Raw genomic sequence first — 24,858 nt, 5'->3', positions numbered from 1 at the left:
CTCCCATCACAGTCTCACCCGTTGAACTGTCCTCCCTTCCCTTTCAGTCGCACCACCTGGTCTAGCTTCGAAAGGTTTATCTGAACTCCGTTCATAGCACCGTGAGTATTGCCTCTTTTGGTCTTGGAAATGTGCCCGGTTGTGTCGCTGACATCACGTTCTGCAGCTTCGTTTCTCCAACTCTCACTCTTTGTCTCACCTAATCTCAAAGACACACAACTTCACAAGCGTATGTTTGAACGTGGCAGCTGCGAGATACGGCAGTGGATCGCGCCAGCCCAACTCCCTCACAAGAAGCTGATAATCTCTCAGATCATGTCTGCCGAAGCCGCGACTGCCACTTCCCCGGCTCCCAATGCCGCTCCCACCGCCGATGCTGGTGATGTGAACGGCACCAGCGTCAACACCAACGTTGCTGGTGCTGCTCCCGCCGATCTTTCCACGCCGACCTCCGCGACAGTTTCCACCACCGCGCACCCCAACAGCGCTTCGCTTTATGTTGGCGAGCTCGACCCGTCCGTCACTGAGGCAATGTTGTTTGAGCTGTTTTCCCAAATCGGCCAGGTTGCGTCCATCCGTGTTTGTCGTGACGCCGTTACCCGACGCTCCCTTGGCTACGCGTACGTCAACTACAATTCCTCCGACGACGGTGAGAAGGCTCTTGAAGAACTCAATTATACCGTTATTAAGGGACGACCCTGCCGCATCATGTGGTCTCAGCGTGATCCCGCCCTCCGCAAGACCGGCCAGGGTAACGTCTTCATCAAGAACTTGGACACCGCTATCGATAACAAGGCGCTGCATGATACCTTTGCTGCGTTCGGAAACATTCTCAGCTGCAAGGTCGCTCAGGATGAGATGGGCAACTCCAAGGGATACGGATTCGTTCACTACGAGACGGCTGAGGCGGCCAACAATGCCATCAAGCACGTCAACGGCATGCTTCTCAACGAGAAGAAGGTCTACGTTGGTCATCATATCCCCAAGAAGGAGCGCATGAGCAAGTTCGAGGAGATGAAGGCCAACTTCACCAACATCTACGTCAAGAATGTCGACCAGGACGCCACTGACAAGGAGTTCGCCGATCTCTTTGAGAAGTACGGCCAGATCACCTCTGCGTCCCTCGCTCGCGATGATGCCGGCAAGAGCCGCGGCTTTGGCTTCGTCAACTACGCCAGACACGAGGATGCCTCCACTGCTGTCGAGGCCCTGAACGACTCCGACTTCAAGGGCCAGAAGCTATACGTCGGCCGTGCGCAGAAGAAGCATGAACGTGAGGAAGAACTCCGCAAGCAATACGAGGCTGCTCGTCTCGAGAAGCAGTCCAAGTACCAGGGCGTCAACCTCTACGTCAAGAACCTCGACGACGATGTCGACGACGAGAAGCTGCGGGACATGTTCACTCCTTTCGGCACCATCACCAGCGCCAAGGTGATGCGTGATACCACCCCTGCTGGCAGCGAAGATGCTGCCGCTAAGGATGAGGAGACCAAGGACGAGGCTGACAAGGAAGACAAGGAAGACAAGGAAGACAAGGAAGACAAGGAGGAGAAAGAAGAGAAGGCGGAGAAGGAGGACAAAGAGGTCAAGGAGGTCAAGGAGGCCAAGGAGAAGAAGGACGACAAAGAGGAGAAGAAGGACTCCGAAGGCGAGGACAAAGAGACCAAAAAGGACACCAAGGAATCCGACAAGGTCACCATCAAGGGTGAGAAGCGCGTCCTGGGCAAGAGCAAGGGCTTCGGCTTCGTCTGCTTCTCGAATCCGGATGAGGCGACCAAGGCCGTTTCGGAGATGAACCAGAAGATGGCCAATGGAAAGCCGTTGTATGTCGCATTGGCGCAGAGGAAGGATGTGAGGAAGAGCCAGGTGAGTTTATTCCCCGTCTTAATAATTTTATACATGGAATCGAAATTCGCTAACACTTTGGGCAGCTCGAGGCTACTATCCAAGCTCGCAACCAGATCCGCATGCAACAAGCTGCTGCTGCCGCAGGCATGCCCAACCAGGTACGTTTTGCAAAGACCTCTTTGTTAACCATCGCTAACTCCCACAGGCCTTCATGCAACCCCAGATGTTCTTCGGCCCTGGCCAACAACCCTTCATGCCTCCCGGTGCCCGTGGCCAAGGCATGCCCTTCCCGGGTATGCCCCAAGCCGGCCGCGGTGGATTCCCCGGCGGCATGCCACCCCAGCAAGGCGGACGTGGTGCCCCGAACGCTCAGCAGGCTCCCCCCATGTACGGCATGCCCCCCAACATGCCTCCGGGTGCCTATCCCCCTGGTGGCTTCAACCCCGCCTACATGCAACTCGCCCAACAAGCTGTCCAGGCGCAGATGGGCCGTGGCCGTGGTGCCGCCCCCATGGGAATGCAGATGCCTCCCCAGATGCAGGGCGGGCCCGGTGCCGCGCGTGGCCAAGGATTCCCAGCGCAAGGTGCCCAGGCCGGTCGTGGAATGGGCGGGATGCCGCGTGGAGGGGGACAGATGGGTTCGTATCCCCAGGGTGGCCGTGGTGGACCGGGAGCCCAGCCCGCACAAGGTGGTGCCCCGATGGATATTGCGACCCTGAACGCGATGCCGGCGCAGCAGCAGAAGCAGCTGTTGGGAGAGATGCTCTATCCCCGGATTGAGAAGCAACAGCCGGAGTTGGCCGGGAAGATCACGGGCATGTTGTTGGAGATGGAGAATGCGGAGTTGTTGAACCTCACCACCGATGAGTCTGCCCTCAACGCCAAGGTCCTAGAAGCGCTCGCTGTCTACAATGAATACGTCAAGGACAAGGGTGAGCCGGAGCCGGAGAAGAGTAAGCAGCAGGAGAATGGCACGGAGGAAGAGAAGAAGGCCTAATCACGCCACCCCTTCTGCATTGTTACGACCATCTCCTTCAACAACCCGACCTTCTCGTCACAGCACAAGTGGTCAAACTTCTCTTGCTAACGGGCCTCTCCTTCCTTTTCTTTTGTACAGAACGCACCGACACCTTCGTCCCGGTGTCCGCGCCCAAGAACACCCTCGAACGCGCTGTCGGCTCCGTTCAAGTCGCTTCCTAAGTCCGTTGCCCGTTATACCCGGCGTTTAGGTTGGTCGAACCGGATGGCGGCGTTCTCGCGTCTTCATGTCGTGGATTCGACCGAAAAGTTCTGTAGGGTTTGACACGACGGTTCTTTTCTTTCGTTCTTTTCCCGGGTTCCGATCCGACGGTCCTGGGTTGGTTGGACCGTGTTTCCATTTCGTTTTCATGGCTGCTGGCTGGGCTCCTCGCCGAGGACCTGATCGCCGCGGTATTTGTTGATTGATATTCTCATACCCCCATTTTCCCATTCACTGGTTCCTCACCCCTTGATTCATCCACACTCCCTTGTTCCTAGCTTTCTTAGCTATAATAGACTTCCCATCACCCTCTTCTCTTTCCGGTCGTTCCCTGCACATCTCGCCGCAGCAGATTACGAGAAGAGGCACGAGTCACTGGATAGTGGAGGATCACCGGGGAGGCATGCGGAGGGAATTGAAGATTGCAGGATGATGAAGGTGCGGATGGCTGACGAGAGGAGGGAAAGAGAAGAGGGTATTTTTCCAATCTGTATATTAGGCGGAACTATGGTTATTATGTCTGTAGTGCAGCGTGAATGGAATACGGAATTTGATACTTCGTGGTACTTTGTCGTAAGCGTGAATTAGCTTGTGCTTGTTCATCCGTTCCATAATCTGGAGCTCCATAATCTGGAGTTCCATAATCTGGAGTTCCATTGGCGGATGTCAATCAACGCACAGCGGTGATCCTGTCGGGCCTGTGAATCATTTAGAGAGATCCACTTTATGATTATTCCCTACATAATAATTATGGTCCCTTTCAAATGAACAAGCGAGAGGGAACCGAATCCTCACTTCCCCACAAACTTGATACCGCAAGACATAACGACATCCAGAATCCGCTCTAGTTGGTACAGTCCCTGAACTACCTCGAGGATTCTGGCCAATCTCAACTCGAATTGCCCTTCTTTGGTTAGCGAAACGTAGGTTTACTAGGGAGTATCAGAATCCTTCTTTAATTGGTGTTTTTCAACAGATCAAGTTTATCCAGTTTCTGGATGTCGTCAAGTCTTGCGGGTATTGTCAGCACTTCTGCTGGTTTGGGCCGAACTTGAAGTAATATCATAGAGTTGATATTCCCATTGCTGCGATCTGTCTTGGCTGTAGCCTGTAAGTCATTACGTATGTTAAGTTGGAATCGCCGTTGGATACCGCCTCCTTTTTGAATTGGAACCATGATTGGGCTCCAGTCGGGAAGCTACCCGTTTCTCACACCTGTTCTCATTAATTTGTCTTGGTATTCTTGCCTGGTATCATCGCCCAAGTCTGATTCCTTGATGGCATGGTAATCTCAGTGTTGATGATTGGCTCTGAAGGCGTACCAAGAGCCTGCAACACAGCCTCTCAAGGTCGACATCATTTCTCTCTCCGCGCTATGTGTTCGAAAACATTCACATCACCGATCAACTAGAAGGATCTCCTTTTTTGTGTCTTCCTTTCCAAGTTTCCCAGCGCTGTGAGGATCTGTTTGTCGCGAACAAGATGGGTCGCCGTCCTCGCACCGAAAACGTACACCTCCGGTCAAGCAAGCATAACTATCTCCAGAAAACCGTTCAAAAGCGATATGACTTAAGATGCCTGTCAGGGACTGTATCAGAGGTCAAGGTATGGCATAGTCTTATGGATAAGCCTATCAAGACAGGTTGAGGTCGAGACCTAACTCTCGTCAGACGAGCCGGCCATGCAGAGTCTGCCGTCTCATTGTCGAGTTCCTGATTGACGAATCGAAATACATCATAGCGATTGGGACATCTGAGTCATTATGGTCTACATATTGCCAAACACATACTCCAATACTTACTACCCTTGGCCAGGAAAAGGATTTTTGGCGCAATGCTGGGGCTCATTCGCTATACCTTTTGAAGTCTCGCGGCTTGATCCTGTTAACATCAAGTGCTGTTATCCAGCCCCTTTTTGACATTCCAACAGCGGCATTTCATTTGATACGGCATGACCATCCGCTTCGCAGTGCCACAGTGTTCGACCCAAAATGGATTGAATCTGGGTTACTCAGGAAATGGAAACTGCACTGCGATAAGTCCCATCAGAGACGTGGACAGCGATGCCACATCTCGCCCGCTGCGAGATACCCACCACCTGTTAAGCCGGAATATCTGGTTGATACTTGGTTGGGTTATATAACTCTGGCACAAACGCTTGCTCCCGCCGACGTCGACTACGTGACGCTGAGTTATGTCTGGGGACCAGTCCAACCGTATACAACGTTGAAGAAAAATCTGCACATGCTACAAACTCCGGGTTCTTTGGCAAATCCACTGGTGCTGTCGAAACTTGCGAACACGGTAAAAGACGCCATTGCGCTCTCGGCGCTGCCCAAGGAACGATACCTGTGGATTGACACGTTCTGCATTGTACAAGACGATGACAATATGAGACACCGTCAGATAAACCACATGTCTTCCATCTTCGCGAATTCCCATTTAACCATTGTTGCTGAGGATGGCGACAATGCAAATTATGGACTGAGAGGGTTACAAGGAGTATCGAAACCAAGAGAATTCAAACAAGATCTCCACCGTCTGACATCGCAGGTCAAGCTACTGGCACGGTCTGGTTCCTATGACCAGCCGTCAGTGTGGAGCAAAAGAGGATGGACCTTCCAGGAAGAACTCTTTTCTCCGAGAAAATTAAGATTCTATAACCAGGTGGCTCGATGGGAGTGTCCCCATTCATTTTGGAGCGAATATAATTGGCAAAGCGTGAGCCAAGGCGGTACCATCTCCAGCGCTATCCCTGGGACCGACGAACCGGAATCCATTGAGGTCTTCTCTGTTCCATTTGCTTCTCTTTCTGGATATTTGAAGCTTCTTGGGCGGTACAACGACCGGGATCTATCTTATCAGAAGGATTCGCTCTTTGCATTTGCTGGGATAACGACCGCGTTGAGTCGTGTCTTTCCGGGCGGTTTCATTTCAGGGATCCCCCAAATGTTTTTCGATATTGCTCTTCTATGGCAACCGATTGGAGACGCGAAACGGAGAACACCAAATCGTACCAGTGGAAGCAAGTCTTTGCTTCCTAGCTGGTCTTGGGCTGGATGGCAATGTAAAGTGGATTATAGAAGCTGCGATCCCGCATTCAGCTACTTCAAAAGTTCAAAATTCGGGGAGGAGGCCATATAGGGTGCACGAAGCATCCACAGCTTTGTCCCGCTTCTGCAATGGAGTGTTCGCGAAGACTTGGCGGCGCCATGTCATAGACTCGAGATCTTCTGGCAAAAGCATATCGCAGCTTGCTGGGATATACATTTCCCCCTGCCGCCCGGGTGGTCTCGTCATTTAGACAAGAACCTTAAGACATGGACCAAGCCTCCATTCGACAACCCAAGGCAAAGGATCTACTTCCAGAATGCCTCAATTCCGGATGCTGAATTCTGGTTCCCGATCCCAACGGAAAATCAAGGAAGAACCTTGACCTTCCAGGGCAATGCTCGGCTCTTGTCCTGCCGTACCCAACGGGCATGGTTTTCAAGCGGTCGATTAATCAGAACCGGCTCAACCCGTACTCACGCTGGAAATTGTATTACCTTGCATGATCAGAGTGATGTGATATCTGGTGTTCTGTTTCCATGTTCTGAAGAACACCGAATGATGGCAGCACGCACCTCGATTGAGCTTATCATGCTGGCTAGGGGGATCCTGAAGGATCCTGAGACCCCCGACAAACATTTCGTGGACCACGGAGTCGATCCTTCATTGCAAAACCAAGAGTTCTTTGAGTATTATCATGTCATGTGGATCGAGTGGGAGGACGGGATCGCATATCGAAAAGCGCTTGGCCGTATTGACAGGAAGGCTTGGGAACAGCAACCTAGAGAGTGGATCGATGTCACTCTCGGATAAATATATGTATACGGTAATATGGCATGGAATCGAAGAATGTTCTCCTGCGGAGGTGAGACTATTGTCATCTCAGAATGCCATGTCCTCGGACAATTCTCGCATAGATGAGTTTGACTGAAAGCACTGAAGAGACAATGCTCCAGAACGGAGGATGGTCGAAGCTAGGCTAAGAGACACACGACCTCAAATACTATACTACTTAGATTTTTCTATATCACGGATTTGAATGGGCGTCCCAAATTTCTTAGAAGGCGAATTTGTCAATGGTGTTCTGTCATAGCGACAGGTTATATATTCCAACCATGGTTCTGGACGACGCACCGAAAGCACCTGATGTCTTCGCGAAAGGGACAACTGGTATCCAAGCATAGCGGACTTCAATAAATAAATATACGTGTCGAAAAGCTATTTATAAGGCTCCAACGGATATCGTCCAGCACTGAACAAGAGGGTATCATAAACTTCGTCAAGACGTACACTCCAAATCGATTCATAGATCGCTCTAAACATCCAAGAAGAACCTTTTCGACCCGCTCAATCAAACGCTTCAATCCCTCAACCCATCCTCCCATCCACCAGTCTCCCCCAAATACCGCTCCACCCGCCCCCGACACTCCCTCAACCTCGCTCCCAACGCCTCCCTCCACTGCCCCTCCACAACATCCACCTTCTCCTTCAAATCCACGGTCAACGTCCCCTCCTCCGCCTTCCGAATCATGCTCATCTCCTGCTCCACTTCCTCCTTCCGCTCCCCCTCCATCACCCGCGCCGTCTCTACCAACTTACTCTCCGCCAACATCACCGCCGTCTTCACCTCGTGCAGCAAGCACAGCAGGTTCGTTTGGCTCTCGATGAACTGGTACGCCGACTTCTCCGCGTGCAGCAGCACCGTGTACAGGTACTGTAGCGGATGATGGTCGTAGGCTTCATTCTCCGCGTATTCCTGCGGCGGGACTAGCACCTCGAACCCGCGCAGCCCCTCCTGCGTGCTCGGGACTTTCTGCACGATTGCCAGCAGGCCCGGCGCGATGTCCCAGAAGGCGCTGAGCTGCACCTCCACGCCGCGCGTCACGTTCTCCTCCACCACCGCCATGAACTCCTCGAGGCGCTTGACGGACGCTTTCTCGAACGCGACCTTCCGATCCGCCGCATCCTGCCGGAAGAAATGCTCGACCTCGCGCACCTTCTCGTTGTTCTGCGCGAGCACGTACGGGGTTACCACGACGGGTTTGTACAGCTCGTTATGCTGTCCCTCCAGCATGAACAGCTCGCGATGCAGCGCCTCCCGCGCCTCGAACAGCCACTTCAGCAACGTCAGCTTCTCCAACAACTCCGGCCGCTCGTCGCCCTCTTCCTGCGGCTGGTTCGGCGACCGGCTCTGAGCGTCGTTGAACAGCCCCGACCGCAGATGCTCGATGCTCGCCGCCGCCTTGGTGATCCGCTCCTTGAGTAACGCCTCTAGCGGCTTCATCACCGCATTCTGATGCGCCGCAAAGTCCTCCTTCGCCGCATCCCGCACCACCTGCCCCTCCGTCGACTCGAAGTTCGCCTCCGCCCCCGCCGCATCCGAATACGTCATGATCTGCGACGCCAGCTGCGTCTCGATGTTGCGGCGGAGTGACTTCCGCCGCTCCAGCGCGTCGTGGTTCCGCTGTTCACGGACCTGCGCCCGCTCGAGTTGGAACTTCTCCTCCACCTGATGGATGTCGTCCATGTCCGCCAAGGTGCGGTAAATCGTCCGTATCGGCGCTAGGTCTGGATGGTTGTTGTTCACCGCTGGATGATGACGCGGATACGGCGGCGGCAGAGTCACTAGCCGCGATACGTCTAGTTTATGCGGATCCGGCGTCGCCGGCGCTGAATGCGACCAATATGTCTGATTTGAATTGCTCGCCCCGGCCAATGGCAACGTCTCATGCCACCCGACCTTCTCCGGCGGGTACTCATTCGGCCCATATTCTGCAACCGGCTGCTTATTCGCCATCGCCACAGCCGGCGGTCCCGCCTGCAACGATGCCTCCGAGCTCGGCTCCACGGCGGAGCCCCACTGCAGCTCCTCCCGCGCCTCCCGCGGGACGCCCATGTATTTGCTCTCGCGCTTCGACCGCTCAATGCGCGGGCCAGCCGGCCCCTGGGAGGAGGAAGATTCCCACCACCTGCTCGCGGTGCGGCCGCGGGAGTCCTCCTCGTCGGGCCCGTTGCTCTGGGCGGGCATGCTTGGGATGGGCGAAAGGGAAGGATGATATTCACCCCAGAAGCGCGAATCGCGCACGCCGCCGGATGATGGGAGGCTGCCCGGGGACTCTCCGTCGGTCAGCGGGGTAGCGTTGGCACTGGACATGCCGGGGCTGGTCATGCTGCCGGCGAATGTGTCGACGGAGGACTCGGTGACGGTGCTTTGGGGCTTGTTAGCGGATTCGGCGGCGTGTGGGGTGGCGGTCGGGGTGGGCATGGCTTTGCCGTAGGAGCGCCAGAGATCGCGGGTCAGGTCGAGCACTTCGCCTGCCATGCCGTCGAAGGCGGTGGCGTATCGGTCCCGACGGAGCCGGGATTCGGTGACGATGAAGTCGGCGAAGAGCTGGATACGGTCGCGGTCGGTTTTGGCGAGGCTTTCGCGGCGGATGAATTCTTTATGGCGATTGAGGGCGGAGCGGATGAAGTCGGACTCGTCGACATTGCGTGGAGATATGGTGGAGTTGGTGGAATTGAGCCCTGATGGGATGAGCGGGTCCATGTTGAGATTCTCGTCGTTAGGGGAGTGAAGAATGTGAGAGACGGGTCTAGAACCGCTATGTGGCATTACCAGCGCGGCCAGCCCTGGGCGGGAGCCATGAGGTTCTTTAGGCGGAAGAGCAGGCCCACTTGATTCATCAGGTTTCGAGTCTTGTCCGACACTAGACCGGCGCGGTCCTTCTGGCATATATGTTCGTCCCAGTTTCGGGGACGGTAACTTCACGTTTCGGCGTCTCGACAAGCTAAACGATGAGGGTTGTGTCAAAACAAGATCGGCCGGCATATTCGATGAAACCGCGGCGGAGGTCGATCCTTCCATGTCCGCTGCCCACGGGTTATTGCTGATGGGAGACTCAGCATCACGACTCCGCTCCTTCGCCGCTCTTGACTCGCTTCTCCTCTCTCTAATGCCTCGCGTGGCCCCGGTTCGATTCAGACTCCCCGACCTTGATGACGGGCCGGGATCGCCTCCCACATGGATCTCCGTTTGCGGACTGTGGTCGAATTCGCTCCGCGGCGTCTGCCCCTGCTCTCCGAAGCCGGCAGCACCCGACCCAGGCGTCTCCGACTGTCCGTCCACCCACCCAGCCGGGGTCGGCGGTATCGGGTCGAGCGTGGAAACGATTTTCGGCGGTCGTCGGGGCGCGGGTGTCTTCAACCGGATTACGTCACGAGTGGAGTATTCGGTGATGCGGTCCATGCTCATGGAGCGAGATGTGCTGGGCGGTGGTCCTGGGGGCGGTGGTGGGAGCGGCATGCCGGGCCCCCAGGCGGATGATACGGAGACATTTGATGGCGAGTCGGTCCCGCGTTGGCGAGTGTCGGTGCCGTGGGCGGGGATACAGCCGGTTGAAGCGGCACGACGGGCGGCAGGTGGATGAGCGTCGAACGGGACATCATCGGGGCTGGAGATGGGTTAGGTGATCAGTCAGGTACCATGTCGGAAATTAGACATACTGCTGGTAGGGGAGTGGCGTTGCACTTGGGCCTGATGTTCTTGAGACCGCATCTGTAGTATGCTGCCGTAGCGCATCGATAGCACCCAAGCTCGGCTGTGCATCCTCCTTCCGATTTCGTGATGTCAATGCAGATAACGAGAACTTATGCTTGTCCCGATTTCTCGACGTTGACCGATCTCGAGGCGTCGTGCCTGGTGGAGGTGGGAACGCTGGCCCTGATGTCGAGCTTGGTGAGTTCCTTGCGACCATATGAAGTGAGGAACGGTTGGGTTCAGGTGGAGAAACTACCGTGGAGTTTCTTGATGAAGAGCTGTAGGATGACGCCGGGAAGACGCTGGAAATCGGTCGGTTGGAAGATCCAGCTGGGCTGTATGGAGGAGGTGGTGATGGCAGACTGGCTAGTTGAGCAATGTCGGTCAGTATCTCGACTCAGTATCGTAGTTCTTCTCTCCACAGCCCACGTCGTAACCCGACTTCAACATGCACAAACATAATATCCGAACATACCTTCCATTCCTGTGACTTCACTCGTCCTCCGCCTCCCACTCGCACTCGCACTCGAACTCCCCCGATGCGGTACATACCCTCCATGGCCCATCACCGCCGGCCCATTCCCACTCCCACTCGCACTCCCACTCCCCCCACCGCTCCCCCTCGCCCATTCCTGCGGATTATACGCCTGCAGAACATTTGCGGCCGGCCTCATCGCCATGGGCGAGTTCCCTCTCGACGCAGCTGACGGAACGGCCGATGTAGGGGGCGGAGCGACCGCATACGGGGAGAACGGGGTAATTAAGCTGGTGGCGGAGATGGGGGTCTGGGACGGTGCGGGCGAGAGCGGGTGGAGGTGATGGGGGAGATGTTGGTGATATTGGAGGACGGTCGGGGTGTGCAGGGAGGTGGTGGTCGAGATGGCCGAAGAGGGGATGGGGCTGGCTGGAGGGGGGCCGGGAAGGGAGGTGGTCGTGATGGTTGGGAGACGGGGTGGTGGATTGAGGCGGCGGGGACTGGTGTTGGTGGAGGGAGGATGGGTTGGTGGTCCGGGTGGTGGAGGCGCGATGGTCGAGGAAGGGGAGTAATTGGAGGTGATATTGGACGGATTGGGCGAAGCAATGTGACTGTTGCTCGTCCAGGCGGCGAAGGTTGGAGTTGTCGCGGACCGGTATGCGGAATGAGGAGAGTTCGAGGTCGAGCGATGTTCATGCGCGCCCGTCGGTGGAGGAGGAGGGGGGATGAAGAGGGCGCTGGCGCCATGATGGGCAGCCATGGAAGTGAGTTAGACGCCTTCTCGTCTCTGCAGAAAGTCCAACAGGTTAGGAACAACGGTTTAGCGAAGCGCGGTTGGTTGGTGGAGTTTGGAGGTTGGGATCTGTATGGCGGTGGTTCTACGACCTGTTCGCCCACGTCGTGCGGGACCTGGAAGGTTTGGCGTTGGGACAATACGATTGGATTGGTGACAGGGACGATCTCTTGACCGTGGATCGCATCACTGCCGACTGTGCCTGTCTCCCTGTGTTCCCAGCGGCTGTTTCGGTGCCAATCTGCACGTCTGCACCGAGTGGCACACGCTACTAGGCCCGATTCTGATACTCGGCGGGGCGGAGGTCAGTATCGGCGAGGCTCTTCTGGGCGAGATATCAGACCCCAGCTTTGCCAATCGCTGCTCTTAGTAGAACTTTGTAATGATACACCGCGGAATGAATTGGTTGGAAGTCCTTGAAATCGTACGCCAAGGCCTTCGAATATGCCCAGTACTATGGAGACGCCGTACTCCCCAGCTCATAAGGAATCCCAGCTGCCAAGGGCAGGAGGCCAAGGGCAGGCCGGACGGATTCCGACCACATACCTAGACACATGGGGAATCGCAAACGAAGTGAAGGAATCCATCTTACGACTCCGATAACTGATTGGTCAGCTTGCGGACTCCCGAACGGAATATGGGAGTCATTCGAGGTAAAGGCGGGATGGAGTCGATGAGGCATGGAGAGGAGATGTTGGTGAATGTTGGTGGCGTCTCCAGGGTTTACTCATTATTGTGGTCGTATGGAACGGACTTGTCCTGATCTAATGCATTTTATACAGGGTTCCTCGTCGGCTTTTTTTTTCCCTAGCGAGGAAAGTTTTGGTTTGTTCGTACAACCTCAAACAAGCTCTAGACCGACTGTGTCATGGTGGTGGTGATGGATCATGGAAGTGGTGAAGACTGAAGAGAAGGTGAAGTGGAGAGTGGAGTGGTTGTGGTTCGTGACGGCCCGCGATCCAGCCTTCCAGTGAGCAGCACCGTTTAGCCGCCGAGGTCTTTTAATTAGATCTACAAAGGGCAAAGGCGTGAGATGTTCAATCCCCAAAGCTGATGGATCTTTTGGAGATTCCGTCACTTGTTGACTGAAGGGATGTCGTCGAATCCTTCTCGTCTGGATTTCATTTATTCCCCTCTGCCTTGCAATTGGGCAGATGGCCTCGATAGGGCTCCAACCGGGGCCAATTTATCTGCAGTCCCGTCACTCCTCAATGTTGGTCACATTTCTGACCATGTCAAGTGGCCGGCAACTGGCAACGGACGATGTTGGGTGGTTGGGGGGTGATTGGTGCTCAATCCGTGACGGTTTGGTCGTGCATGACAGGCGCATCAACGGCCGTCGGTAATGCGGGATTTATCTTGTCTATCGCCAAGCGGACGCCAGAGGAAAGCTTCGATTTCTCTTGAGAGTCGAGACGGGTTCAAGAGAATATTGGGAAGTATATATTTCGGTTATATGTGACTTTTGCCTGTTTGGCTATCATTGGTCATTCCTTGGAGGTATGTGGATGGCCTCAATTTGTTTTGTTGTATACCTGCCAGTAGCAGGTTCTCCTATCACCGATGTCGGTTCATCAGGCATCTTCACTCGATGAGCAGTGGTTCCTGTCTCCATCACGTTGCTTCATCTCACTGTTCGTCTAATATCCGTGCTTCTTGTGGATGTCAACCACCTTCTGCACCTCGTCCCAGCTGCCCATGAAGATGCCCGATCGATCATGGATGTGCTCCGGCACGACGTCGAGCATCCTCTTCATGTTGCTATCGATCGCCTGACCACCGGCTGCGATGTGTGTTAGCCTTTTCGTTCTTCATATTTCTCTGTCTTGATCCGCGTGAGGCAAGCTTACCGTTCTCAAACACCAACCCCATAGGCGCGCACTCGTATAGAATCCTCAACTTGCCCTTCGGGCTCTTCTTATCCGCCGGATACGCGAAGATGCCTCCATACAACAGCGTACGGTACGCATCCGCCACCATGGACCCAATATACCTCGCGCTGTACGGCTTCCCGCCCTCGCCCGGATACTTCAAGCTATTCACATATTCCTTCACTGGCTCTTCCCAATACAGACTATTCCCTTCATTGACCGAGTAAATCGCCCGCGTCTTTGGAATCCGCATCTCCGGATGCGTCAGGATAAACTCCCCCAACGCATTGTCCAGCGTAAACCCATTCACCCCGCCCCCCCGCATCGTGATCACCAACTGCGCCGATGCGCCATACATCGTGAACCCGCTCGCCACCAGCTCGGACCCGGGCTTCAGCAGATCCTCCTTCGTCCCCGCGGCGTCCTCGCCGAGGAGATACACGCCGAAGATGGTGCCGACGGAGACACCGGCGTCGAGGTTCGAGGACCCGTCGATGGGGTCGCAGACGACGGCGTAGCGTGCGTTCGGGCCGGCGGGGAATACGATGCATTCTTCTTCTTCTTCGGACACGAGGACGCGGACGCGCGCGCAGGAGCGCATGGCAGCGATGAAGATGTCGTTGCCGATGACGTCGAGTTTCTTTTGGTCGTCGCCGGTAGTGTTGGAGGAGCCGGCGAGGCCGGTGAGCTGGGTGGGGTTAGTGGGTGGTTCCGAGGAGGGGGGAGGGGCGCCTTACGTTGATGAGGGTGGAGCGGCGGATGTAGTAGGCTATACTCTTGAATGCGAATTGGAGGGCATGGCACAGTAATCTGATGCATCGGTTAGCTTGCGGTGGGAAGGGTTGAGAGTAGGGATACGGACGTGAAGTCACCGGTAGCCTCCTTGTGCTTGGTTTGCTCTTCGGTCAGGAACCGCGTCAACGTGATGATTTCAGTGTTGATGTTCTCCGTCCCGACTCCCACGGTGTTGCCGTTGCCGTTGCCGCTGCCGTTTGTGTCCGCCATGTTGAAGGTAATCTAGGACAGATCGATGATGAGAAGCGGTTTCGGGTAGACGATGGTGATTCAATGGCAAGAGGTCACGATCTAGAAGGAATGCAGGAGTGAGAGGAAGTTGATGTCGTGGAAATGCGTGCCTCCGTACACCCAGGAAACTCCCGGATTGATGGATCGGGATCAGGTTGTTATATGACGAGAGGGCCTCGGTTGAAAGGTACCCAGTATTTCCACTATTGAAAGTTCACCAAGCCCCAGAACGATCAGCACGATGAACCACGTCACGGCGAAGTGTCAATTGGAAAGTTTCAACTCTGTTTGAACATGTATAAGTAGACCAACGACCCTCCAGCCCTTTTGTATCAATGTTCAACGCTCCGCGTCTAGCCATTCTACCACCCCGCGTGATGATATCTCTCATTCCACCCGCCCCATTCAGCAGCCGCGGGGTGGTGACCCGTCTGACGTCGTTCCGTTTCGCAGCCGCACCAGTGGTCCAGAGTGGCCCATTGGTTGTTGGCTAGGCTACGATGCGGACTTTGACAGGTGAAACGCAAACTTACCCGAAATGTTCCGGTGATTCGGACCTAATGGAGGATTCGGGTCGGGTAGGAAGATACGGTAATAATCCCGCAGGAAATGGCATTCTGGAATTCTTTCTCGGAGTGGAAGAGACATCTGCCGGTTCGGATGCTAGGGGTTGTGGTGGTGTTGTGCCACCAATCAGCGTGAAGACGAAACGTTAGGACCACGTGATGGAACACGTGACTCAACCCATGATTCAGCGGGGCATGCACGTGATATGAGAGCTACTTGTCTTGGCATCGTCTAGAAAACTCTTTTTTTGTGTTTGGGAACTTGCGAACTTCATCACCCAAAACATCCCATTTCGCTAAACCGAATATTGGTTCTTGGGCAAGAGATCGATCATCAACCCTTTGATGATCTTTTAGATCTTGGATCCTTCATCATGTAAATGATCATGCTTCCCTCATGGAAATGAGGGCAAGTCTTCCAAATCGTAAGTATCACAGTTACCACGTCGAAATACCTCTCCTTCCCTTCCCTGATGAATTGTCAACCGCTAAACTAGAGTCTTTGATCCTTCGGGACATGAAACTCATTGCACACACGTCAGTCTGATATCGACCGACATGATACCTCATTTCTCGCTGCTTTCCTAAGCTCAGTCAAGCTAACGGCCACAAGATATTGTAGGAATGATCAATCCGGTTCTACCAAAAATCTCGCTTCGGTATGTACCAACCTTGTTTTACCCACCCACTCCACCTTTCATGATGATTTTCTTTATATACTGGAAATTACCGACTTAGACCTTTGGGTTGATGCCGACAGTTAAAGAGGCTGTTTCTGATGATACTCCCATCTCACCACATTCTTGCATTATACACTTTCCGAGTTTATTCTGACATCAACCAGGCGTAGTAGGTGAACATCGGCATCAATGGTCCGTTTACTTCCCATTCGATTCTCCCTCCTCGTCGAATGATGAATGGCACTGGGCTCCGATTCTTCATGACGGACACGCCCTTTTGTGGCAGGCCTAGAAAACCTCGCCCACTGATTCGGCGCCATACATTGTCACTCGGATGCTTTTGGCTGGTCACAGTGTGCTAAGCCTTTGCAGGGCTGCTTCACGGCAGGAGGGACGAATGCGGGTTGGCGCGTTCTGGGTTGAAAGGCCAGTCCCGAACGGTGTAGCTAGAGATTACATATCCAATTCAAATGCACATACGGTATGTTCAACTATCTCGCTTTTCCACCTGCCTTTTTGTGATGAGACTAGATGACGAGTCCGAGTCCATCTTTGAAGACACAATTTTTTTAATAACCATTCATGTCAACCTCTGATCCATATTGAGCCAATTATTTTCCAAATATGACGTTGTGCTAGATCATCACTAACATCGCCTGGTCAGACTAGTGCATTCGAGATGGTCAACTCGACGAGGAACTCCGTCGCACTTCGAATCTCTTCGCGAGATGGTCTTATGGTAAGCCTGCCACTACTCCATGCCTCAATCACCTGATGAACTTTTCCGAATTACAAGCATATGGCTTAGCGTTCTGCTTGCAGTTCGCGATGCAGACACAAATTCTTTCCTGAACATCCCCTTCTCACCACCATGCTATCTTTTATCAAGTCCAAGCTTTGATCTGACTGTTTCCCAGGGTGAAACCATGCAGCGCCTCTTCGCTCGTTGACCTCGAATCACTATAGGCAAACGTAAGTGCATACTTATTGTTTTCTTCTCTCTTCGCGGATAGTTCTATTATCCTTAGATGATGATTTTATTTTTCTCTCACGACGGTCGACATAGCCGATTTATTTCGGCATTGATGAGAATGGCCCCTGACCGGGCCTATTCTGATACGAGTCTTCCCATACACACTGTTGGATTCTTCTTGGCTGAACTTTTCTGACGTGTGGTTGTAGACGCTTGCTTTGGACGCAGTCCATGGATGCTATGTGAAGACTACAGAGTACGGCTTCGTAACGAGGCAGGCCAGTCTGGTTGGCAGAGGTGGAATAGACTTCAAAGTCCAATATGCTCGTCCACTGGTGACACCTTGCGTGTCGTGCTGGCTTTGGCAACCGACCGCCACGGATATTTGCTCTATTAGCCCATATCGGTACCATTCTGATGGTCTGCTGTAGATAGAAAATTTGATACATCACCATCGACATCATCATCCTCCTCCTTGGAACCTGCCGTCCCTAAGAGCTACAGCGCATGAAATCCTATCCCATCTCCACGTCTTCTTCGATCCTTTGCGCACATCTATTGGCACGATACGCTGGCATCGGCGTCTACCCGTTGTTGGGAAATGGTAAAACACTTCCCTCCCGTCTCATGTCCGCTGCTCCGTTTGCCAGCGCGTTTACCATTCCCAGAATCCTCTGAAAGCATGCTCCTGCTTAAAAGTCCAACGACTGGGATTCTATTAACATCTCCGCTCTTCCAACTCAACTCACCCTTCCAACTTCATCTTCTTCTTCGGCCAAACACTCTTCCATATATATCCCAGTCTTTCCCGGTTTTTATATATGCATCACTACTTCGACTGCTATATACAATTCGAGGAGCCCGCTCCCCTGAACGCCCCTTTCGCCTATGGCGAAGACCAGCTGCACTCGCCGTCCCCGGCCCGGATAAGATCGCGAGGCAGCGGGGGTTGTTTTGTGTTATCGAAATTCCGAAACCTCACCAGGGCTTGGAAGGAGAGAATGAAGTGAAACCAACGGGGCAAATAAGATCGCAGGTGAACATAGGCTTCTTCAATATTCACTGTATACACTGCCTCGTCACCTTCCAAAACGACGTGGCCGGAGAATCCGCGACGCGCCTCTATATATACCCTTCCTCGCCAATTATGGATGTTTTGGTACTGGCGTGCCATCTCATTCTCGCGATTTTAGTTTTGAACTACATTGTAGGCGTAGCCCGGTCGGTTGAGGTCGTCATTCCGTCCATACTGTCAGCGCTGAGAGCCACGCACAGCGTCTGATTTCCCATTAGAGGGTTTCAGGGCAGTATGGCGAACTCAAATTGTATGAAAACCAGCCCCCCATCTTCTCGTCCCTTCTTACCTCCACACGTCCTGACAATTATGTTGCATCAGACGTGTCGCTCGCACGGTACTCGTCCTCTGCACTCTCGAAAACTTCGAAAGCGTCTCTCCATCATCGATGTTGTCATTCACGGATACCCCGGAGTTGCAGAACGAGCTAGAGGCGACAATGGGCTCCGTGCAACTTCTTGAAGAAGCACGTAGCGCCGCGCACCAGCAACAGGCGGGATCGGTAGCAACAATTCACGGTTGTGAAACTGCTGGACTCATTTGCAATCGTCGTCAACTGCACTCATTTGTGTTCTTCAGAAGGATCCCATCTTTTAGTCCTCGATCACAAGTTCCCCCAGGATTTCGCTAGCGATTCTTGCTGGAAGCACCCAACGGATCTGACGCGCCTGACGAAGTTGATGGTTGGCAGTTTTCCTCTCTCTTCTATCATTAGAGCCAACCCTCACCATTAGCCACCACTCTGCAGGGTCTCCATCGGTAACGGTTTCGAACCTGGTATGTTCGAGGGCATGTTCGGCATCTTTAGCTGCAACAAGGGTAGTGTAGGCTGCAATGAACTTCATATCCTTATCGAAACGCAGGTCTACAAGCCTCCCACGCGCATGTTTGAAGGGCGTGACGGTACAAACCCCGCTCAGTTTCTCGTCTGCTGAAGCCGTATTGTCCGATTGGCCGGTTCGGGATGGTGCTTTGACGGTTCGAGGCTGATGAGTATTTTGAAGTGTGCGAATGAAGAGGAACTGTGGATCGAGGCCTTTCGTGCAGAGTGACCGAGCATAATATCCTGTGCCTAGAATGATAGAGAGATGGCTGTCGGGGAGATGGACGATGCGTCGCTTGCAGCCATTTCCAATTAGGATTTCCATGGTTTCGTCTAACGGGCACGGAGGAGTGAGATTATCAGGAACGAAAGTGCTTTGGACGATAAGTGGAGGACAAGATGTGCAAAGTGAAATGTGAAAGAATAGACAAGGTGAAAGTAAAACTGGAAGATTCACATCAAAACAATTCCTGTTGAAAAGCACCGGCAATATTCCATTCGGTTTCGTGTCTTCTACACCATCTCACTTCTCCTCGACAATCGTCCACTACACATCACTACAGATATATTTTAGGATGGGAGACTCTCATCAAGCCATCCGACTGAGTAGCGAGGACGCTCGTCTTATCCATGCCCACGAATCCTCCGAAGCTACAACGATGTGTAAACCGAATATCGATTATTCAAGCTCTTTACCGAAGGCCATCGACCATCGAGCAATTGTGATCATTAGTCTGGATGGACCAGAGTAACCGATCCTTGCGATGGGCTCATCTCGACGCGAAGAGCTGGAAGAAATAGCGGCTCAGTAACCTTTCGCTCCCGTCGTTCAAGCATTCGCGCTTGAGACTTGAACATTTCTGGTTTCAGAGCATTCCATGTCCTTCCTGCTGGGATACCGGACTTATCAACTTGCCAGACTTGCCGAGACCGCACTGAATAACTCAACGTTTGTAACAGGAAAAGGAGGGCTGCGCTGCGGGTGGTCATCCAGAAGGGCCCAGTCAACCGGCCTGAACCCAGGACACTGAAGTTCCAAACTCTCCACATGATCTGGTATCGACGGGTTCTTCCAGGGAGTTCTGCTCACGTTAACTCGCAGCATCTATTCAGAGAGATGTAGAACAAGGAAAACTTGACCCGAGGACCTATATGGGACTCGTGGTGAACGGTCAATACCGAGGACCGCATCTCCCACAAACCGCATACCCTTCCCGTCCCGACGTACTAGTAGAAGAAATACGGTCGACTCATGTGCAGAGCAAACCTTCCCTAGAGGTCTTCAGTCAAGCGACGAGCTCACCGCGTATGCGACCAAAGACATCAACTGGCCCTGCCTACTCGAAGCTGCCAACAGTCTTGAACTCAATTGAGGACGTCGCGCGATGCGAACGGGGAACCAAAGCCAAGTTGCTGCTACACGCTCCAACTCATCAAAATTGTTGAATCGTTTCAATGGCATCGCGCGTGCTTCCACGGCATATTACTCCAATTACAACGTCAAACTTGAGTTCGGTGTATGCGTGCATAGTGGAGGGAGCAATGGACGGGGGCATAGGCCAGTTTTTGACGTCCTGCCTCGCGGAAGCACGGGAAAGTAGCAGCGCGACCGAAACGCGTCGGCCCATCACGGAAAACAAGCGCATGGACAAGAATCAGATGGACAAGAAGCACATGGATATGAAGCACACGGATACGAAGCACACGGATACGAAGCACATGGACACGAAGCGCGTGGGCAAGAAGCGCAAGCGCATGGAGGAACAGGACGAACCGGAGGATGAAGAAGAGCAGGAGCGAGGAAAGGCAAAACGCTGAACAAAGGCTTTAGCGTCCAATACCCTGATGATACGGGCATGGCTGGAACGGAGGTTACCTTGAACTTTGCTGAACTGAATAGAATGAAATGATGGATGGACTGGAGTCAAGACTGGACCGGATGGACATGGATTGGAATACCTGTAATTAGTATCCCAGATTTATTCCTAGATGCCTTGATACCTGAGGCACTATGCTCGCAGCGATGGACCTTACAAATTTCGGAATTCTGATTCGTTCACGTGATGCCAAGAAGCAGCTTCCGCAACTTGCGATTCTTGCTTCGACTTCATCCGAGGACTGTATCTGCAACGAAGTCATAATCTCTCCTTCAATTGGCTTCAATTGCCATTGGCACCTCCGTGATCCAACTAGGTAAGCTATAAGCACGCCCATCCCCAACTTCAGATGCCTGAACCCATACCGTTGCCATCCCTCCCGCGCCGATTCAGCCAGCCTTCCGTCTATCCTCACTCTCATTACCGCCGTAACCGCTCTTACTTCCTATTCGCAACTAACGCTTCTCGTATAGGTAGCACTCGTTCATCCGTCCACCCGCCAAAATGCTCAGCATCATTTCCGACATCATCTCCTCCTTCACCGCCGTCGCGCACGCCGAGGCTGCCGAGGAGGAGAAGCCCGAGGAGCAGCCAGAAGCCCAGACCGAGGAGGCGTCCGAGGAGGAGGAAGAGGAAGAGGAAGAGCCCGAGGATGTGATGCCGAAGCTTGTGGAAGGTGAGTGATTTATCCTTGATCGCTGGGAGTCAATGGCGGAACGAGTTGGTGGGATGCACATATGGGACGATGTGGATGTTGACCGAGAGTTGGGCCGTTCTCCAAATGGATTGCTGACATCGCCCTCACAGATTGCGCCGAGCGTGAATGCCACACCCAGAAGCACCACTACGATGACTGCGCGCGACGCGTGACGCAGCAGATGGACGAGAACGACGGGAAGGCCAACGAGGATTGCGTTGAGGAGTGTGAGTGATGCCCACCAGTCTCCCTCTGAGATCCACAACGCTGACTGCCAATGAGAAATAGTCTTCCACCTCACACATTGTGCGACTGCTTGTGCTGCACCGAAACTGTGGAAAACCCTGAAATAAATTTCTCTCGTCCGACAACTCCCTCCTCCGCTCGAAAGTGTGATGGAAATCCTAGAGTGCGCAGTATCGGTCATGGGGGAAGCGGCATTTGGTTACGGGTTTTAAAGAAGCCATGTTCTCTTCTCCTGCTGTACAACAGACAATGTACTTGTAGAGACAAAATCAAAGCAATAGATATTACAGCTTCTCCGCCCCTTCTCATCGCTTCATCAGGTCCCGCGACTCAATATCGCCGATCTTGAGCCAACCAAAAATTATCTATAAGCAAATCAGACAAAACCAAAATTCACCGGGCATCTAAATGGCCCGGTTATCCCGCACTATACATGGTCCCTTCGTACGCAGCTGGTCTAATACCACTATACCATGGTGCCGCTATGGTGAAAAACCCGCCGACTGTTTTTAAGGACTGGATTGGTGCCTATTCTGTGCATGTTGTAGAGTGGAAGGGCCGGGAGGGCCTAGCGATTGAGAGCAGTACCTAGTAAATGGAGATTTCTACTACTTGGTTTCAGTGGACACGTCGTGAACTTGGGAAGGTTCTCATATATTACTCCTTCGGTCGAATATTCATAGATATGACAAGAAGACCACAGGATAAGACTACAGATTCCATCCATCCCATCATGTCCCCCTTGGCTCATCCACCGAGTACCTTCTACTTACTCTCCCTTTATCCAAACCCAAACTGCGCACTCCCAAGAGCAATGGAACCGGCATGATCACGCACGTGAGCACAGTCTGGAAAACCAACGCATTGTACATATTCCCCGGCGGCCGGTCCCCCCTCTCCGCCGTATCCCCCGGCGTACCATCCAAGTCCTTCAACGCCCCCATGATGATGATGAAGATCCCCCCGAACAGCTGGCCCCCGGCCCAGCAGATCGTGCTGCTCACCTCGGGGCTCGCGGGCCAGGTGATCTCAACGAGGTACTCTAGCACGATGGGGACGAGGGTGAACGACGAGCCGCCGAGCAGCGCGGCGACGACGTACGGGCCGGAGATGGCGCGGGTTTGCGGCATCCAGGTGAAGGCGAGGTAGCTGGAGGCGATGATGGGGACGAGGATCTTGATGGGAAGGAGGAAGGTGTGGGTGCGGTCGATGATGGGGGAGGTGGCGGCGGCGGCGACAAGGCCGACAATGATGAGGACAGCGCCGCAGAGGCCGGCTTGCTCTTCGGTGTAGGCGTAGGGATAGAGGATCTGGTTGAGGAGGGAGGAGAGGGCGTTGAAGAAGGAGAGGTAGATGGTGAAGGCGGTGAAGAGTAGGTAGAAGGATGTGTTGGAGCGGAGCTCGACGAGGGATTTGCGGATGGAGGGCTTGGGGAGGGCGGAAGAGGCGGAAGGGGGGGTTGGAGGGGTGGCGGGGATGAAAAAGGAGGGGATGCAGATGACAGAGGACTGTGTGGTTAGCAATGGTGATAGAAGAGCAAGAACGGCAGACTTACTATGACAGCTACGTACAGAACCATGTTCGGTACATCCTCTGGCTTCTCCGCCCACAAAGGACTGATCAACTGTCCAATCTACATGCAACATTGTTAGCTTCCTTTCCCCTCATAGCATACACCCGATTTCAACTCACCGCACCACCGAACGGATTCGCCAACGTGGCGACCGCAGTCGCGCTCACCCTCCCTTTATCGCTAAACCACAGATCGCTATACCGCGTCGGCGCTGCCAGCACAAACGGCTGCGCGAACCCCACCAAGATCTGCCCGAACATGACGGCCCCAAAGGTTCCCCCGTTCGCTTTGGCTCCCGCGTACCGGATCCAGTTCCCGAGCAGCGTGAGAACGCTGGCGACCATGAGGGAATCCTTAGGGCCGCGATGGAGCGCTAATACGACCACCCTATGCGGATGATTAGTCGGGAGTCGGCATGGCTAGAAGAACGGGATGGAACGACGTACGGTGTCATGACCACGAAGGCGAATAGGAATGCGGTGCTGAGCCAGTTGATCGTATTCTCGGTGACGTCAAAGTATTCCGATGAGGTCTTGGAGATGGCAGCAAAGCTGAGCCACTGTGCAATCGATCAGTTAGCCTTTCGTCCTTACCCACAGGGGAGATTCTTTTAGACCGCTTCCCTATCGATACCTCTGAGATTACCTCATCTGGAGCGCATCCATAGAGTGCGTCCCGCAAATTATGTGTCGCAAGACGTGGGCCAACTTACATCCCAACTAATTATGATGTTCAACAATATAAACTGCGCCAACCCAAAGAACCTCCTCTTATAAACTCTGTACTGTGTGCCGTCCCCACGCTGCTCTCTGGGGTTGCCCTCCCCATTCCCACGTCCCACGATCTCCCTCGTCTCGTCCTCCGGCGACTTTGCGCCGTCATCTCGTAACGTGTCCGCGCCGGTCGCGCTCGATTCGATGGGCGCGAGATGCGCGGTGTGGTCGTCGGGGCTGTTCGACGAGGGCGCGGCGGCCATGGCCATGAGTTTCACGTTGTCAGACCCAGGGCGCACGCGAGGTGGCATGTCGATGGTCGATTTGATGAGGCCGAGAGGGCTCAGCGGGAGGAGCCAGAAGTGGGGAATGCGCACAGCTCGGCGCGGAGGTGTGGATGGTGATGGTAGATGAGCATGCGACGGTGCATCTGAGAGATGAACGAGAGGAAGACGCCGAGTAAACGGATGGAACGGGGAAATCCAAATGGTCACTGCTCTAGGTAATTTGCTTCCTTTCCGGCATTCTGGGACGGTTCAAGAAGCGAGGTTGGTCCTCATCCAAGCTTCGTAATTATCCCTTTGTTATCAACATGGATAGGATGGATCTAGCCTACCTAGTAGTGACGAGGATAGGGGAGATATGTCTATACCGAAATCGTTACCATACACTTGGAGACAAGCGTTTCATTTCTAGCGTCGTAAACGTAGCGATGCGGTTATTGAGGCGCTACCGTTATTTAGCGACTGCTTTGGATCGAAGCGACGTAATGCTATTGAGGTCGCACTGCGGTCA

General features: G+C 53.7%; 10 protein-coding genes across 10 annotated transcripts; 5 read left to right on the top strand and 5 right to left on the bottom strand.

The window, feature by feature from the left end:
• Positions 1-51: 51 nt before the first annotated feature.
• Positions 52-2,959, top strand: P152DRAFT_292767 (polyadenylate binding protein). Its single transcript, XM_033675028.1, has 4 exons — positions 52-101; positions 167-1,866; positions 1,932-2,006; positions 2,054-2,959. The coding sequence occupies exons 2-4, from the start codon at positions 232-234 to the stop codon at positions 2,843-2,845; spliced, it is 2,502 nt and encodes an 833-aa protein (XP_033535443.1). The 5' UTR covers positions 52-101; positions 167-231; the 3' UTR covers positions 2,846-2,959.
• Positions 2,960-5,073: 2,114 nt separating this feature from the next.
• P152DRAFT_394417 (HET-domain-containing protein) lies at positions 5,074-6,231 on the top strand (the record flags this gene model as incomplete). Its single annotated transcript, XM_033676255.1, has 1 exon — positions 5,074-6,231. A coding segment is annotated over one exon (1,158 nt), but the record flags the coding sequence as incomplete, so codon positions are not given.
• Positions 6,232-7,315: 1,084 nt separating this feature from the next.
• P152DRAFT_414219 (uncharacterized protein) lies at positions 7,316-11,715 on the bottom strand. The gene is made up of 5 exons (XM_033677020.1): positions 11,524-11,715; positions 11,274-11,460; positions 11,151-11,228; positions 10,642-11,041; positions 7,316-10,589 (listed from the first exon to the last, which is right to left on the bottom strand). Exons 2-5 carry the CDS (start codon positions 11,353-11,355, stop codon positions 7,499-7,501), a joined length of 3,651 nt encoding a protein of 1,216 aa, XP_033535441.1. The 5' UTR covers positions 11,356-11,460; positions 11,524-11,715; the 3' UTR covers positions 7,316-7,498.
• A 1,389-nt stretch (positions 11,716-13,104) lies between these two features.
• Positions 13,105-15,108, bottom strand: P152DRAFT_292720 (inositol phosphatase). Its single transcript, XM_033675027.1, has 5 exons — positions 14,959-15,108; positions 14,677-14,900; positions 14,552-14,624; positions 13,794-14,502; positions 13,105-13,726 (listed from the first exon to the last, which is right to left on the bottom strand). The coding sequence occupies exons 2-5, from the start codon at positions 14,817-14,819 to the stop codon at positions 13,584-13,586; spliced, it is 1,068 nt and encodes a 355-aa protein (XP_033535440.1). The 5' UTR covers positions 14,820-14,900; positions 14,959-15,108; the 3' UTR covers positions 13,105-13,583.
• A 2,345-nt stretch (positions 15,109-17,453) lies between these two features.
• On the top strand, positions 17,454-18,534 carry P152DRAFT_292334 (uncharacterized protein). Its single transcript, XM_033675026.1, has one exon. It carries the CDS (start codon positions 17,661-17,663, stop codon positions 18,339-18,341), a length of 681 nt encoding a protein of 226 aa, XP_033535439.1. The 5' UTR covers positions 17,454-17,660; the 3' UTR covers positions 18,342-18,534.
• Positions 18,535-19,537: 1,003 nt separating this feature from the next.
• P152DRAFT_457176 (uncharacterized protein) lies at positions 19,538-20,367 on the bottom strand. Its single transcript, XM_033679177.1, has one exon. The coding sequence runs from the start codon at positions 20,005-20,007 to the stop codon at positions 19,687-19,689; it is 321 nt and encodes a 106-aa protein (XP_033535438.1). The 5' UTR covers positions 20,008-20,367; the 3' UTR covers positions 19,538-19,686.
• On the top strand, positions 20,367-20,869 carry P152DRAFT_457175 (uncharacterized protein). Its single transcript, XM_033679176.1, has one exon. It carries the CDS (start codon positions 20,413-20,415, stop codon positions 20,773-20,775), a length of 363 nt encoding a protein of 120 aa, XP_033535437.1. The 5' UTR covers positions 20,367-20,412; the 3' UTR covers positions 20,776-20,869.
• Positions 20,870-21,128: 259 nt separating this feature from the next.
• P152DRAFT_457173 (Non-heme 11 kDa protein of cytochrome bc1 complex) lies at positions 21,129-22,042 on the top strand (the record flags this gene model as incomplete). The annotated part of the gene is made up of 4 exons (XM_033679175.1): positions 21,129-21,150; positions 21,308-21,510; positions 21,642-21,758; positions 21,820-22,042. Coding segments are annotated over exons 2-4 (349 nt in total), but the record flags the coding sequence as incomplete, so codon positions are not given.
• A 375-nt stretch (positions 22,043-22,417) lies between these two features.
• P152DRAFT_457172 (MFS general substrate transporter) lies at positions 22,418-24,158 on the bottom strand. Its single transcript, XM_033679174.1, has 4 exons — positions 23,797-24,158; positions 23,470-23,737; positions 23,333-23,410; positions 22,418-23,285 (listed from the first exon to the last, which is right to left on the bottom strand). Exons 1-4 carry the CDS (start codon positions 23,802-23,804, stop codon positions 22,509-22,511), a joined length of 1,131 nt encoding a protein of 376 aa, XP_033535435.1. The 5' UTR covers positions 23,805-24,158; the 3' UTR covers positions 22,418-22,508.
• P152DRAFT_292271 (uncharacterized protein) lies at positions 23,890-24,615 on the bottom strand. Its single transcript, XM_033675025.1, has 2 exons — positions 23,967-24,615; positions 23,890-23,909 (listed from the first exon to the last, which is right to left on the bottom strand). Exon 1 carries the CDS (start codon positions 24,372-24,374, stop codon positions 24,033-24,035), a length of 342 nt encoding a protein of 113 aa, XP_033535434.1. The 5' UTR covers positions 24,375-24,615; the 3' UTR covers positions 23,890-23,909; positions 23,967-24,032.
• Between the last annotated feature and the right edge of the window lie 243 nt (positions 24,616-24,858).

The sequence above is a fragment of the Eremomyces bilateralis genome, assembly GCF_010015585.1.
Source record: "Eremomyces bilateralis CBS 781.70 unplaced genomic scaffold P152scaffold_6, whole genome shotgun sequence".
NCBI lineage: Eukaryota > Fungi > Ascomycota > Dothideomycetes > Eremomycetales > Eremomycetaceae > Eremomyces > Eremomyces bilateralis.
Note: the sequence above shows the minus strand (reverse complement) of the source record. Positions and strands in the feature narration are given on the sequence as shown.